Consider the following 16,144-nt stretch of genomic DNA (forward strand, 5'->3'; position numbering starts at 1 on the left):
CCATCGGTGATGGGAGCCTGCTTTCCAGGGAAAGGGACCAAGAGGTGGTCAGTGCTCCTCATAGTGTGACTGGTCGCGGTCGTTCTGGTCATTCTGGTTGTTCTGCCGTTATGGTCACTGGGCTTTTATTATATAGGATTATGAAGTTATTTTTAGAAAGCAACAAATAAAAATGGCAAAACTCTTCTATTTGTGTGTATTTGTATAAAATTTTATTTTAAAAAACCTGCATGGAGAGATATACATGCAGGTTATCTGAGGAGGGTGGGATGAGGATATTATGTATCTCAATTCATTTTTTTTTAGCCTTATTACAATAAGTACATTTCACTCCTATGATTAAGAAAAATATTTAATGAAGCAACAGCCCCTTAAAACTAAAAGAAATATTAGCAATAGGTACCAGTGAATTTTGAAGGAGAACCCCTAAGGCAGTCAAAGCTCAAATTTTTTAGGCTTTGTAGATTAAATTCGGTAATAAAATTACTCCCAGACACACACAGGCACCAGTACAGACTGTGCAAAGATGGTTTCTATTTGTTCCTTGGTGCTCTGCAGCCCACGTATTAGTTGGAATGCACATAAAATGCAAGGTTGAATAGAAAGGTATGGAAACGAGGGGCAGACTTAGGCCAGAGAGGTGTTAAAAGTCTCTGTGATGAGTTTATATGGAAAAATGTTCTCCCCTCCTTCCTTGTCTCCTGAAACTCCACCAGCCGCTGGAGTTCCGTGCTCACCACGTGCTGCTGTGTGCTGAGACCCCAAAGCTCACATCAGGAGCCCACGATAACCTCTGCTGCATTATGTAGATATTTTTCCTGCTTACCATCGGCACCGTTGGCCTTTTATGGATTAAATCTCAGCACATTTTTTTATGATGTCAGATCTCAAGTGTTTCTAGCGTGGCAGCAGTGAAATGGAGCTGTCAGAATCGGATAAAAATGATATGATGGCCCCTGAATCTCCACCTATTTCTTCAAATAGCTTCATGCTCCTACTGAATATGGCGGGTGATAAAATAGGGTCCTGTGTGTCTCTAGAAATGATAACCCTTTTAGAGGATGAATAGTCTTTTATGTCCATTGTATGGGTTTGCTGCGAGCCTGAAATGCCAGTGCCTCCTGATGGATCAGGTCTTCCTAGAGCTGTTGCCCCCTCCATAGCATTGCTGTTAATATGGTTATGAGTGGAAAAAAAAGCTGCTTTGATCTTAAAAGAACAATTAAAAAAAATATTTACCCTGTGTGATTGGTTAACTGTGTGGGGGAAAAACTATCTTCTCAGCTTACACCATACAAAAGTCAGTTCCAGATGGATTAAAGAATTATGTACCCAAAGAAACTATAAACAGCTGGAAGAAAAAAATATGTTTGAATATGGGTAAGGACAGCTTTCTTGAGTAGAAACCATAACGAAAGAAACCATAAAAGGAAATTCTGGGGCTATATATAGATCAGATACTTTTATATTCCCCCTAAATCATAAATCAAAAATCTCATGCTTACAAAATCTGTACATTTTTGCATCATATATAACAATCTGTGTCCTGTAAAGAGATTTATAAAGATGTGAACAGATCTTCAGCCTCATTAGTAATAAAAAATGCAAATTGAAATAAGCAAATATTATTTCTACCCATCGTAATATCAAATTAAGACAAGAAAACGATCACTATCTTATGTCCAAAATATAGGGACTACTTTTAGCCAATTGGTGGGGCTACCTTTTTGAGGGTATTTCCAAGTGTGTATCAGGAATCCCTATGATCCATCAGTCTGCTGACATAAATAACCTTTATCAGAAACGAGACGTCTACTGTCTTCTTTCTTGAAGTCTCTCTACTGGGCAGCGTGGCTACTTTTCTTGGTTTTCTTCATTCTTCACCAGCCACTCATTCTCCATTTCTCTTGCTGGTCCTTGTTCATCTGTTAGCCTGTGTGGTAGTGGTTGCAAGGCCCAGTCCTGAGCCTTGTACTCCCCAGGTGATTCATTAATTCAGTGACCTTCAACATCATCTGCTCCAGGAGCACTTTCACAGTAATGCCACCAGCCCGACCTTCCCTGTGAACTCAGACTTGCACATCAGCTGCCAACACGACATCGGCATTTCTACGTCTAATAATGGTTTTCCTGCCGCAGACTTGTTACTCCAGTGATCCTCTCCCATCTCGATCAGTGGCAGCTCTGTCCTTCCTGTTGGTTAGCTGCTTGGAGTTACTCTTGGTTTCTTTCTTTTCTTTCATGTCCAATCAATAGCAAGTCTAATTATTTATACCTTACAAAGACATCCAGTATCTCATCAATTCATATCCTTCCCACACTACCACCACAGTTTCTCACCGGAGCTGTTACAGTTGCCTCTTAACTGGTCTTCCTGTGTTTCTATGGTCTGTTCTCACAGTCTCCAGAGTGCTGACTTTAACCACAGATCAGATCAGGCCACTCCTCCCTACTGGGGGTAAAGTGCAAGGTTCTTTTTTTTTTTTTTTTAATATATTTTATTGATTTTTTACAGAGAGGAAGGGAGAGAGATAGAGAGTTAGAAACATCGATGAGAGAGAAACATCGATCAACTGCCTCCTGCACACCTCCTACTGGGGATGTGCCCGCAACCCAGGTACATGCCCTTGACCGGAATCGAACCTGGGACCCTTCAGTCCGCAGGCCGACGTTCTATCCACTGAGCCAAACCGGTTAGGGCAAGTGCAAGGTTCTTAGCACGGCCTACAAGGTCTGACAAGGGCTAGAGCCTGGTTTGCTCTCTGATCTCCTTCACTGAGCTCCAGCCCCAGAAGAACACACCACCCATGGCCTGGCCTTTGGGATGTTGTATGTACCTCCCGACTGCGTGGAATGTGTGGCCCTCCCTTCAACATATTCCCGACCTCTGTTTACAGGACATCCTGCCAGAGGGCCTGCTCTGACCTGTGACTAATTGTCTTACTCTTCTTTAATCTTTGCTATAAGGCTTATCATCACCTTAACGATTTCTTAGGTATTTATTTGTTAATTGCCTTTTTCTTCCCACTTGAATTTGCATTCCATGAGCTGAATACCCATCCACTAGAAAAATGCTCAGCACGCAGTAGGCACTGCGAATGTTCATGGAGTCAGTGGATGAGATGTCGTCATCCTTGTTGTCACTGAGCTCATTTTACGATAGATGCTGCCCTGGTGTAGGTACTAGAGGGTGAAACAAGTATAGGACATGGCACGTTTGGCCACAGAAGCATGGAGATACAGTAGGTGGACATTCTAGGGAGGGAAGCATAGAGGTGGATGTGTGTGGAATGAGCATAAGGATTCCTTTAGAGTAAGGAAAGTGTGGTCCAGTTAGTGGGAATGAATCCTGGGGGAAAATGGGGGTGGGAGTAGATTGGGAAGCACAATCCTGGGGAGAAATGATCCTATTAAAGGCACTGGAGGCAAAACAAAGAAGGGATCTTATTTATTTGTGGTCTACTTGGATTACTGTTCAGATTGTTGATCTTTTTAACTTGATACCCTTGTAGGACACCAGGAAATATCATGTGCAGTTTGGTTGTAGAGTAATTGTAAAGTGTTTATGGATACTACACTCAAATGTTCCCATATTTTATTCCTTTCGTAGACTGTGAATTCTTTTAGTAACTAATGTTCCCTTGTCGGTAAAGTGAATTTATTCTGTAGCTTGTGTAAACACATTCTGTGATGGGAGGCATTGGGGAGAGCATCCCGGAAGGAAGAGACGGAGCATCCTTCTAGAGTTCGTTTCATGTTGTTATGGAGCCCGTCAGTCTTTTATTTCTCCCAGCAGAGCCAGTGAGTGTTTTCTTATGTGTTAACAGCCTGTACTAGCGTTTGAAAACTATTCGAGTAGCTTTTGCCTTAAAGATATTTTAAACTATGGTAATTAAGCTGCATGTTATTAAATTTTGTCATAGATCATTTACATTTTAGAGAAAAATATGACTCCTTATAGACAAGTGAGAATTTACTTTTTTATACTCTGCAAATTTTGGATTTCACTTATGAAATAGTGGAGTCCTATTTCTTTGGTTTACTCATTAATCAAGAGGTTTTGTGGTCAGATTCTTTAAGCAGTACTGATATATTTCTGCTGATTTAGGCATATTTTCTCTGCATTTGACCAATGTCATATACTCGTTAGAGTGTGGCTTGGGCTGTCATCTGCAACTAGAACAGAGGATGCTAACCAGCTTACATGGCACTTAAGACTTTTTAAAAAATATATTTTATTGATTTTTTACAGAGAGGAAGGGAGAGGGATAGAGAGTTAGAAACATCGATGAGAGAGAAACACCGATCAGCTGCCTCCTGTATACCCCTCACTGGGGACGTGCCTGCAACCAAGGCACACGCCCCGGACCGGAATCAAACCCGGGACCCTTTAGTCCGCAGGCCGATTCTCCATCCACTGAGCCAAACTGGCCAAGGCTGCACTTACGACTTTTGATTTAGTTTTATCCCTATGTGTTCACACATAAGGCTCCAAATAATAATAAGCAGAAAGGCAAAACCATGAATAAATCTGCTAAGAGAGCCACAAAGATTCTAAGGGTTAAGCTTTCAGTACCCTTTACGTGTATTTATTACGTGTAAACTACCTCTTTGCAGTTGGCAGTGGGAGCTGGTTGGAAGTTCTCCCTGAGAAGTAGCAGTTGGCTGGGATGAGTGTGCGAACAGAGCTGGGAGATGGATGGCGGCCAGGGAGGCCAGCAAGGGGGCCGCTGCACAGGGGCCTCTGCCTGATGCAGTCAGCGGGCTCTGTGCCTTTAGAGCAGCGGTTCTCAACCTGTGGGTGGCGACCCCTTTGGGGGTCGAACGACCCTTTCACAGGGGTCGCCTAAGACCATTGGAAAACACATATATAATTACATATTGTTTTTGTGATTAATCACTATGCTTTCATTATGTTCAATTTGTAACAATGAAATTGGGGGTCACCACAACATGAGGAACTGTATTAAAGGGTCATGGCATTAGGAAGGTTGAGAACCACTGCTTTAGAGCATTGAGGGGAACGGGAAGACGACTGGTGGGTCCAGCAAAGGGGATGGATATGGGCCTAAAACCTGTAAACAGCATCCTGAGTATCTAGAGCAGTGATAGCGAACCTTTTGAGCTCGGCGTGTCAGCATTTTGAAAAACCCTAACTTAACTCTGGTGCCGTGTCACATATAGAAATTTTTTGATATTTGCAACTGTAGTAAAACAAAGACTTATATTTTTGATATTTATTTTATATATTTAAATGCCATTTAACAAAGAAAAATCAACCAAAAAAAATGAGTTCGCGTGTCACCTCTGACAAGCGTGTCATAGGTTCGCCATCACTGCCTTAGACAGTGGTTCTCAACCTTCTGGCCCTTTAAATACAGTTCCTCAAGTGATGGTCCAATATGATCCTGCGTTCTAGGGTGGACACAGTTGGTTCAGAAATTGATGTTGAAGAAGAAATAAGTGCATTAAAAGGCAGATATCATAAAACTACTGGACAAAAGGACATGAAACCCGGTGATGGAGCGAAACTCTTTCTTTGGATTTATGTACACGATGTACTAAATGAACTGGAATTCATGCAATTGGCCCGAGGTTCCAAGCAAGTTGAATATGTTGAATACTGATGACAAAGTGCAGGCAGTCTGTGGTTGGTTCTACTTTGAATCCTCGAAACTCCAAGAACCGTCTTCTGTCCAGATGCCTTTGTTTGCCTTTCACTGTCACCTGGGGAATGCGGTTTCTTTTCATGGGCCCAGGGCAGATGACGTCGTCTGGGCGCTGTCCTGTCATACACTGGCGGAGATGCCAGTTGTCTGTCTGTCTGTCTTTCTGCATAAATGGGAGACTTTTTCTGAGACCAAAATGGGCTGCGCCTGACCTGTATCTACCAATCTGAATGTCAGCATGATTGGGTCTGCCCGCCCCCTGGAGCCGGAGCCTCTTACTAAAGGAACTGGAATTCATGCAATTGGCCCAAGGGCAGATGACGTATTCAGGGCGCTGTCCTGTTATACACTGGCGGAGATGCCAGTTGTCTGTCTGTCTTTCTGCATAAATGAGAGACTTTTTCTGGGACCAAAATGGGCTGCGCCTGACCTGTTGCTACCCATCTGAATGTCGTCATGATTGGGTCTGCCCGCCCCCTGGAGCCGGAGCCTCGGCGGCATCTTCAGACAGATGCCATCAGCTCTCTCCTCCTGCGAGGTGACCTGTCGCACTCTTCTGCTTGCAGACTGGTGATGCACATCGAGAGGGACAGCAGGAAGACCTCCCCAGGCAAGGAGCGGCAGCCGAGCGGCAGCGAGTACCTGTCCAGATGCCTGGACCTCCTCATCCGCCACATGGTGCGGGAAGTGCCGCGCCTCCTGGGTAAATCGCAGTCTCCTCCCAGGCCCCTCGCTGCTCACCTTGCCGGGACTTGGGACTTGGCTTTTCGGTGTCGCCCCCTTTTTATTCTCGCTGGTGTGTTATTGCAGGCGAGTGCAGTGCCACTCTGTCTTGAATGTGTGGTTTCAAGATCTCCACGTGCCTTATCTGTCTTCCTAGTTATTTTGCATCAGTGAGGTGATGGAGGCAAGGGGCCGGCTAAAGGTTATGTTGGGGTGTCATCTATGGTAAATGGGTGGTTTTGAAAAATAAGTAAAAGAAAAGCATTTTAATTGCTCAAAATTGGACTTCGGCTCTTATCTTGGCTAGCCTTTCTCAAATTTCTGCTTAAAAAACTTACTCTCTTAGATGAGACCCACAGATTAATTTATTGTTAAAAGGACTTAGGAATGCATAACCATTAACATTTAATATTAATGGCTTTCGATATTAAAACTTAAAACTGTCTATAATTTGAAAAATTATCTCATAATGATTTGCAAAAGATGTTTATTACAGCTAATCCCTGATTTCGTTGTTATTTGCAGAAATTAAAATCTAAGGGATGCTTACATTTAGTTTAAATCCCATTCCATGCTTTTGCAGCAGATGTAGCATGAAACCAGCAATGTGTAAATGCTAAATTGATCCCACCCATTATGGTAAAATATACTTAGACTCTGAAATTCATGATATGAAGTCAGAGTAATGGAAATATCTTCATGGCTGAACGATATGCCTCTGTGCTTCTTACTGATACTTTGGGAGATTTTTTTGCCTGTTAATGACTGAAAATAGAGCATTTCAAAATTTATTTTGGATTGTAACCTTTCTTTAATCTTCAGTCTGAAGGCTTTGTGAGTCGAGTTTCTTACTACTAGACTCATTCTGTTTAGGATATGATGATACGGTTCAAATATCCACAACACAAGTTTTATTTACTATTGGGCTTATCCAATGAGAAGTTTTATGAATTGACCTGTTTTTTATTTCCATCTATTCTGTTAGAAATTGTGATCTATAATCTGTTCACTTATCATCTTTAATATTTTTTTTTCTGTTTACCAAAGTAATAGGCACTTATGCTTGAAATCTGGAAAACACACACACAAAAAAGGAAGGAAAATTATTTCTAAGACACCCCCCCGCCCCACTCTACTGTGCTATTTATAAACTCAGATTTCTAGGTGAGAGATTTAGAAGCCACAGCTTTTTGTTATAGTCTCAATATTTGTCAGTAATATCTCAGCTTCTCTCCACTCCATTTATGTGGAGGTTCATTCCCTCAGCAATCTTACTGGTTTTCCAGCCATGACGGGCGGTCCCTGAGTATCCGTGACCTTCACCTCCGCAGGTGACATTCTCACCGCCCTGGCTAATGTGTCCGGTCGTAAACACCCATCAACAGTTCAGGCGAAGCAGCTGAAGCTGTGTCTCCCCCTGATGCCCGTGGTGCTTCACCTCGTCACCTCCCAGGTATGATCTTATCCAGAGGAAAATAATATGACTGCGACTCCCTTCTTTTTTTAAAAAAAATATGTTTTTATTGATTTTTAAAAATTTTTCAGAGAGAGAGGAAGGGAGAGGGAGAGAGAGATAGAAACATCAATGATAAGAGAGAATCATTGATCAGCTGCCTCCTGCACGCCCCCTACTGGGGATCGAGCCCACACCCCCGGCATGTGCCCTGACGGGGAATGGAACCAGCAACCTCTTGGTTCATGGGTCGACTTTCAAATACTGAGCCACTCTGGCGAGGCTGTGACTCACCTTCTTTGTAAACTAGAGCTGAGAAACGCCAGCTCAGACAAAACATGTTCGTTTTTTCCCCCTTGTACATGACTTTCAGGATCTAATCTATGGAAACTCTCACCACGCAGGTATTTCGACCTCGAGTTGTAACGGAAGAGTTCCTTTTCAGTTATGGAACCATTCTTGTGAGTAACACTGAATTTTTCATGTCCCTAATAAAAATGTGGCTGTCTCTACTGTTGGTGGAATTTGGTGTCAGAATGAGATAATTTTAAAATTCTCATGGCATTTATTTGTCTCTAGGGAAGCGACCTTTTTCTATTTTTATCTGTTGACTGGAATAAAATTTGACATTTGGAGAAAAATGCATTTTCTCCTGATAATGTATGTTGTTCACAGACAGCCCCAAGTAGGGTAAGTAAGTCCATAGCAAACACTTTTATCCACTTTGGTATTACACATTCTGAGAAAATTTTAAATAATAAAACTGGTGGAAAGGGAATGCTGGGGATGCATTGTCATTATTATTTACATTGGCTTACCTTGCCCAATTATGTGCAGTCACTTTTTATGATGGCACTTCTCTCTAAGTGAAGCTTAATTTAACTTTTTCTTTAATTTTGATGAGATTGGTAGCAATGCAAAACAAATCAGTGTGCTCTCTTTCATTCCAGTTTTTGCTCATAAAAATAGTCTTTGTGTTCAGATTGTGGCCCATGAATTATATTATCTTTTGCCCTTGCCTGGCAGTTACAGTATGTATCCTCCATGAAATGGGGAGCTTTTCAGAGGGAAAGCTAAGACATTTGTCACGCAGCTCTTCCACTTTTGCTTTGATGTTTATTATGAACACTGAACTGAGATTTTAAAAATGCTACAGAGGTGTCTGTTAAGTGAAGCAAACATCTCAAGGTTATTGGTTTGTTTTGTTTTTTTTTTGGTTTGTTTGTTTCTTTTGAATAAAAAAAGGATTGTCACCCACAAGTGAGAATAGAACTTTCTACCAGTGGTTCTCAACCTTCCTAATGCCGCGACCCTTTAATACAGTTCCTCATGTTGTGGTGACCCCCAACCATAAAATTATTTTCGTTGCTACTTCATAACTGTAATTTTGCTACTGTAATGAATCGTAATGTAAATATCTGATATGCAGGATGTATTTTCAGGGGTTGCAACCCACAGGTTGAGAACCGCTGTAGGCTAGACGGTCCATCATAGGGTGAAGAATGATTTGAAGTACAGATGTGGAGTGCAGGTCACTGACTTTTAGTAAAAAGTGTGTGTAGGCAAGGCAGTGGGGTCCTTTTGTGCTCAGTTTCAAATCTTTATCACCCTGGCGCCTAGAATCCAAATTCTACAAAGTACATAATTTTTGTTATACACTCATAAGTTTGCAAATTATTAGAACATTGTTTACCACCTTCTTTAATTTGCTCTTCAATCTGCTTCTATGTACAATATGGGTATCATTGTAACATGACTATAATTCTGCATTTATAATCCCATTGCACTCCATATCAATGCGTGGAAATGGTAATTTTGCTTGTGGAGCCCACCTTGGAATATTTTGGCACAGTGTTTGTTTGGGACAGGTGTAACTGTCCCTGTGTTCATTCTCTTACTTTTTTCTCAAGGGTAATACTTTTCTCTGCCTCCTACATTCACTAAGTATACTGTAGTTTTCAAGAGAACTACCAAGTGTCTCCAACATAAAGGTCTTTATGGACTAACAGGAATTACATGGGTTTTAGGGGGGAACTCATCTGCTCCACGTAATTCAGAAACAAGGGAGGAGGCATAATGTGGAAAGGTCTCCTAACCTTCTCCCAGATGTGGGTGTACTCTGTGAGGGTGGGGGGTATTTGTAGGGGCTTCTTTATGGAGGCCCTTTTAGGAATGGAAAATAACTTACCTGGGCCCTACCTGGTTTGGCTCAGTGGATAGAGTGTCACTGGTCTGCGGACTGAAGGGTCCCTGGTTCGATTCTGGTCAAGGGCACATGCCCAGGTTGTGGGCTCAGTTCCCAGTAGGGGGCGTGCAGGAGGCAGCTGATCAGTGATTCTCTCTCATCATTGATGTTTCTATCTCTCTCTCCCTCTCCCTTCCTCTCTGAAATCAATAAAAATATATTTAAAAAAGAAAGAAAATAACTTATTTGGTTCAAAGATAACTATGATATTGGAAAATTTTTATCAGTTTTTTTCCCCTTATAATGTCACTCAAATAGAGGGAGTGTAGGCCAATAAAATGGAAAAGGTCTTTGAGCTCTCTTCAGGATATTTTCCTAGATGGAATCTGGGCCAGTCCCAGAATACTTTTGTTATTGTTCTTATCACATCTGTTATCTGGCCTTAGCTGTGTGTTGGCACTGATGAAATACTAGTAAAAGAGAGAGAAGTATTAACTCAAATTAAAGACCTGGATTTTGTTATCCACACAGTTCTGTGTACGTTATTATGAGCCATTGAGGTTGGATGTTGCTTCTATGAGTTGATTCCTAATCTATACAGAAGATGCCAAAGATATTATTCAAGGCAATAGTGACCTACTGATACCATGAGGCACAGTCTACTCCCACATCTCAGAGCCCCTTAGAAATTCACAGTGCTGGTTAGCAAACTACTGCCTCTTGAGTTTTCTGCTTTAAGAGTATTCTTTTTAATTTTGTTTAAACAAAAGTTTCCTAAACTTGTTTGAGAGGCTTTGTTTTGTTTTATTTGGGCTGCACAGCTATAAATGTCTGTAGCCCAGTCCACAGAATGACTTTGTCAAAGTATCCTGAGCACAATGCGTCTCTGTCTTGGTGTCATGTTCCATTCATGTGTAGATACTTAGCATGATGTTTGGGAAGCCTTACTGGTCTATCTGTAGATAAATACTATTTTCTGTATTTTTCAAGATTTATCTGGTTGAGTAGCTACTGTATGTACTATGGCAGGTCTATTATCTTTTCATATTTCAAAAATATGCCTTAATTTGAAGTATTCAAACTTGATCCACCTTTAGTAACTACCCAGTAGCACAACTTGCTGCCAAGAACTTTCTAGGCTTCTGCTACAGCAGCTCTGCAGGGGCTGTTGGTCTGCCTCAGGTGGGCGTGGAGACGGCAGTCAAGGTTGGTGTGATCTCCCCTCATTAAAAGGGTCCTAAAGGAGCAGGCTGGAGGGGGCTTTGGAATTGTGCTTCCCATTGGCTTCCATTTCTGTACTGGTACCAGCACATGGTTTGCCTCTTTGATCTGTGGACATTTTTATTTTTTAGGTAGAAAAATTTAGGATACTTCTTATATAGGGAGGCACGAGTATAGGAATTAACCTCCCCCTGCCCCCAAGTAAAACAAAGTTTTGGTCTTCTTATATTTAAAAGAGGCTAGTATTTGGGGAAAAAATCGGCAGGATACTTGTAAACCATTATTAAGTTTTCAAAGGCTCCAGGCAAAAGAGGGCTATACAGCTGCTAATTGTTCTTTTCACTTCTTATTGACAGAAGCAGTGTGTCATCATACTTGTTTTCCTCTTCAGTAAAACAGAGTACCTAAGGACACTGTTAGCAGTAAAGTATCTGGCGGGTGCGATGGGGAAATTCCATGGTGAATACTGTCGTTTTTTTGGGCCTCCATTGAATTGGGCTGGGAAACAGGAAGTGATGACATTGAGGAAATATGTTTGGGAACTCATGGTGTGTACTAACCTAGTGTTCACTGTGCTTCTCTTGTCCTTTTGAAGATGCTCTTGATTAATGAGCTGAGGAAGAGAACTTTGTTGTGTTGTTCTTAAGTTCTGGCCTCACTAGTTGATAAAAGCGTCATGGTTGTGTGGTGGTTATAGTTTTCTACAAAAAGGCATCACAATTCAAATTTTCAAATAAAAGAGGAGAAAGAAATGATAACATTATTTTGATAGATTTTCATGCAAGAATATAATTATGAACTCCATCATTCATGAATCTTTACGTACCCCGGCACTGAGATAGTTATTCTAAGAAAAGACATACTTCCTGCCTTCTGCAGATTCTTATTTTAAGCGAATGTTGCTTTGTTGATTGATTTTTTTACTTCAGTTGCAGTAAATAAAGCAGAGAGAGTGCAATCTTATATTTGGAAAAAACATATAATTATTCATTGCCAAGCAAATGTTCTTGTTATGAGTTTTTTCTCCTTTTTCTACAAACCTTGAATTCATATTCTCAATTTGCTACGGGAACTTATTTTCAGCTTCTTCGAAGTGTAGTACTAAATGATATTGAATAGCACCGCCTGCCCTGGAGCCATAGCTTTCCATTTTTCCCTTTAGATGGGGCCATGTTCTGCCCTGCACTCCTTCACCCAGTGAGCCTATCTGTGGGGAGGCGTTCATCCTTTTAGCTCCTCTGCTAAAACTCCCAGCTTTGAAACTTGCACCATCAGAAGGTAGCCTGCGTTACCCCTGTGCTGTGACAGAGACGTCATGTACAGGTTTCTTGGTCATTGCCCCTCATTCCTCAGAATCTTTCTTCATTGGGCCACTGTCAGTCTCTCCATGCTGCTCCTAGTACCATTCTTGGAGAATTGGATATCCCTACGGAGGGCCCTTCCAACACAGCCTCTGAGCTCCTCCGCCACCTTCTTGTCTTTCCCTCCACAGCTGCCTACACCCATGAACTTATTTGCAGCATCACACTGTCTGGCCATCGCTCCTAATTTTCAGTGCCTCTGCTCCCCCTCTCCAACAGCCCTTTCATTCCTCTGCGACTTCAGTTGGTCTTTCCACTCTTCATCCTGCCCTCTCATGGCCCAACAGCTGCCTCTGGTCTTTACTCAACTTAGGGTTCCCTAGAGTTCCAGGCCCCTTCCCTGCCCTGAATTCACTTATACCTCCCTTCCCTCCGTTTTCTCCATTGCCCTCCTCTGGCAGAGCCTAATCCTGGTTTGATTCAGTTCTCTATGTATCCACCCCTGCTTTGAGGGGCTAAATATAGCTAGAGAAGAACACCCTATGAGTAGCGGGTCTCACTTTAAACTCATGACTGCTCGTCTCAGGTGCACCCTCTCTGCAGACTGGGGGGTGCATCTAGCTCCCTTTCCTGTTTTTATGTACCTGCACACTCACCTACATGACCCTTTACAAGTTCTCTCTCCTCTTGAATCTCCAGTGCCTCCTACTCTGTCCTCACTCTCACCTGGGTCATTCCCATCACACTAAGAAGGAAGAAGAAACATATCAAGACATTAAAATTGGTAAATCAATGAGACATTAAGTAGGGACTTAAAAAAATCAAACAGGGGAGGTATAAGGAAGAAAAGAAGTTAAAAGAAGTCATAGTACTCTGATTGACATTTAGAAAGGAAAAATGAATACACATGCATGGTTAGAAAATTCCAGCAGTGCAGACAGGCAGAAAGTGAAAACACGCCACCCGCTCTCAGCATTTCCCTTCCCCAAAGGGAACCTCTCCAGTGGATTCCTTTTTGTTCACATCTATGTTTGTGCTTTGTCTCTGGATTCTTTTTAAAATTGTACCGGAAAGATCACGGTATAAACACAGTTCAGTCTTATCTTTCTTAGTAACCCAGAGACATTTGGGTAGATTTAAGTCAAAAGACTTGTCTCTCCTGGTGAGTGAGTGTGGCTGTTACTGGGAATGGTTATGTGTCAGTTGGATTGCCTTCACTCTTGCAGGTTGTCCTTTCTGGACTTACCTTGCTATTGAATTTATTCCAACATTAAGTCTCATCGATAGTGATTAGGATGTTTAAAAATGATCATAGTTAATAATGTATATATACAGTTTCAGATGATCATATTTTAAAACGAAGATTATGGTGTTCATAATTTGTGTATAGTATTGAATGCCTCCCATGAGTTGTTTCATTTAAGAATGGTAAGTGGTTTGGGGGCCAGTTGTTATCTATGTTTTATTTCAGAGTTATTTTGAAATCCCCACTTACTAGGATTTTTATTTTTCAGAGTCATATTAAGTCGATAGATTCAGGAGAAACTAACATAGAAGGAGCCATAGGTGAGTAGACACCATAGGGGCATTTTACATCCTTGACTGAGGTACTTTGATATTGTGATTTTGAACATGTAAACAGACACCTGTAATAATCCCCTGTATTTCTAGGACTGATGGCATCGGAAGAATTTATCAAGGTCACGTTGTTGGCTTTTGAAGCAATAATACAGTATCCTGTTTTACTGAAGGACTATTGCTCTACGGTCAGTCCTGGCAGCTTTTAAAAAATAGGCGTTTTCATTTACTTGGGAATTCTGCATATTGTAGAAATCTGAGTATGTGCATGTATCATAATTTATTTACTTTTGATAGACATTAAGTTATACCTAGTTTTTGGCATTTACAAATATTGATGAATATTCTTGTTCATGTGTTTTGCTCTGCATAAGAAGGCACTACTTTTAGGGCATATACTTAGGAATGGGATCAGTGGGTCTAGGATATACATAAACTCAGCTGGTGAACAAAATACTGAAGTGTTCTCCAAAGAGGTGGGGCCAGTTTACATTGACCCGGCAGTGCGGTACCTGACCTCCTCCTCATCCTTCCCAACTCTTGTTACTTCACACCTTGTAATGGGTAGGTATCTAGCAGTATTTCGCCATAGTTTTAAATGTTTGTATGATCAAGACTGCTAATGAGGCTGCATAGTTTTTCAAATGTTTCTTGGCCATTTGGGAGTACTTGTTTATGAAGTGCTTGTTCAAGTCTTTTTTTTTTTAATTTCAGAGAGTGGAAGGGAGAGGCAGAGAGAGAGAGAGAAACATGAATGAGAATCATTGATCGGCCACCTCCTGCACGCTCCCTACTGGGGATTGAGCCCACAACCCAGCCTTGTGCCCTGACCAGGAATCAAACCATGGCCTCCAGGTTCATTGATCAGCGCTCAACCACTGAGCATGCTGGCCTGGCTTTTTAAAATCTTTATTGTTGAAAGTATTACAAATGTCCCTTTTTGCCCCCATTGATCCTTGTCCCCTTTTAAGACTTTTTTGGAGGGGAAGGCCTTTGGTTTTCTGTAGATGCACTATGATTTAGCTAAATGTGAACCTGCTTTTATTTATTCTGCTTAGGATTCTCTGTGCCTCTTAGATCTGGATTGTCCTTTTTCATAATTTCTGGGAAATTCTCAGTTATCATCTCTGCTTATTCTCTCTTTTCTTTGCTCTGTCTTCTTCAGCTACTCAGATCACGTGTACATTAAACTTTCTCACTATATTTTTGATATATTCCATCATTTTTCTCTTTTAGGGTTATTTTCTGGATAATTTTGTTTATATTTTGGCTAATTCTATTTCTCCCATGTCCAGTATGGTACTAAATATAGCCATTGAGTTTTTAATTTTGGTTATTTTTCATGTGTAGAAGTTTTGTTATCATTAGAAATTCTGCTTATCTGTTTTTTTTCAATCTACTATATTTTTTATAGTTTTTTCCCTCTACATATTTCCTAGTCTGTGATTGATTTATTCACATTTGTTGGATGTGGTTGTTTTACACTATTTGTGATGATTCCAATATCAGAAGACTGCGGTGCGCTGTGGTGTCTGTCAGATCTTGCTTGTGTCCACATCACCTTGTGTTCTTGGAGGCCATGGCCTCCCTGAAGCCGTGGGTGGGTGTTCCCTCCTCCAAGAGGCTTCAGGCTTGTCCCGGGCTCTGTCAGTCAGGGCTCCTTAGACGCAGGTCCTTTGCACCCCTTTTGCAAATCCCTGAGACTATGGTCTGAGATCCTAACTTCCTAGGGCAGCCTTCTCAGCCTGGTTTTCCTTATCAGTGGTCAGCAAAACTGCGGCTCGCGAGCCACATGTGGCTCTTTGGCCCCTCGAGTGTGGCTCTTCCACAAAATACCGACTTCTGCGCACGGGCCACGAAGTTTCAATCGCACTGTACATGTGCGCCCACACGTGGTATTTTGTGGAAGAGCCACACTCAAGGGGCCAAAGAGCCGCGTGTGGCTCGCGAGCCGCAGTTTGCCGACCACTGCCTTATCTGAACGTAATCTCCACTCCTCAGTGCCCGGCCCAGG

At 41.7% G+C, this 16,144-nt stretch overlaps 1 protein-coding gene across 2 annotated transcripts in view; it reads left to right on the forward strand.

The window, feature by feature from the left end:
• Nucleotides 1–16,144, forward strand: part of ULK4 (unc-51 like kinase 4) — a 290,018-nt gene that overhangs the window by 87,701 nt on the left and 186,173 nt on the right. For both annotated transcript variants that reach the window (XM_014534909.1, XM_005860404.2), the window contains exons 23-27: nucleotides 6,236–6,372; nucleotides 7,724–7,845; nucleotides 8,250–8,306; nucleotides 14,067–14,118; nucleotides 14,224–14,318. In XM_014534909.1, the coding sequence (XP_014390395.1) occupies nucleotides 6,236–6,372; nucleotides 7,724–7,845; nucleotides 8,250–8,306; nucleotides 14,067–14,118; nucleotides 14,224–14,318 (463 nt within the window). The remainder of the gene's footprint in view (nucleotides 1–6,235; nucleotides 6,373–7,723; nucleotides 7,846–8,249; nucleotides 8,307–14,066; nucleotides 14,119–14,223; nucleotides 14,319–16,144) is intronic.

This window comes from Myotis brandtii, unplaced genomic scaffold, assembly GCF_000412655.1.
Source record: "Myotis brandtii unplaced genomic scaffold, ASM41265v1 scaffold134, whole genome shotgun sequence".
Taxonomy (NCBI): domain Eukaryota; kingdom Metazoa; phylum Chordata; class Mammalia; order Chiroptera; family Vespertilionidae; genus Myotis; species Myotis brandtii.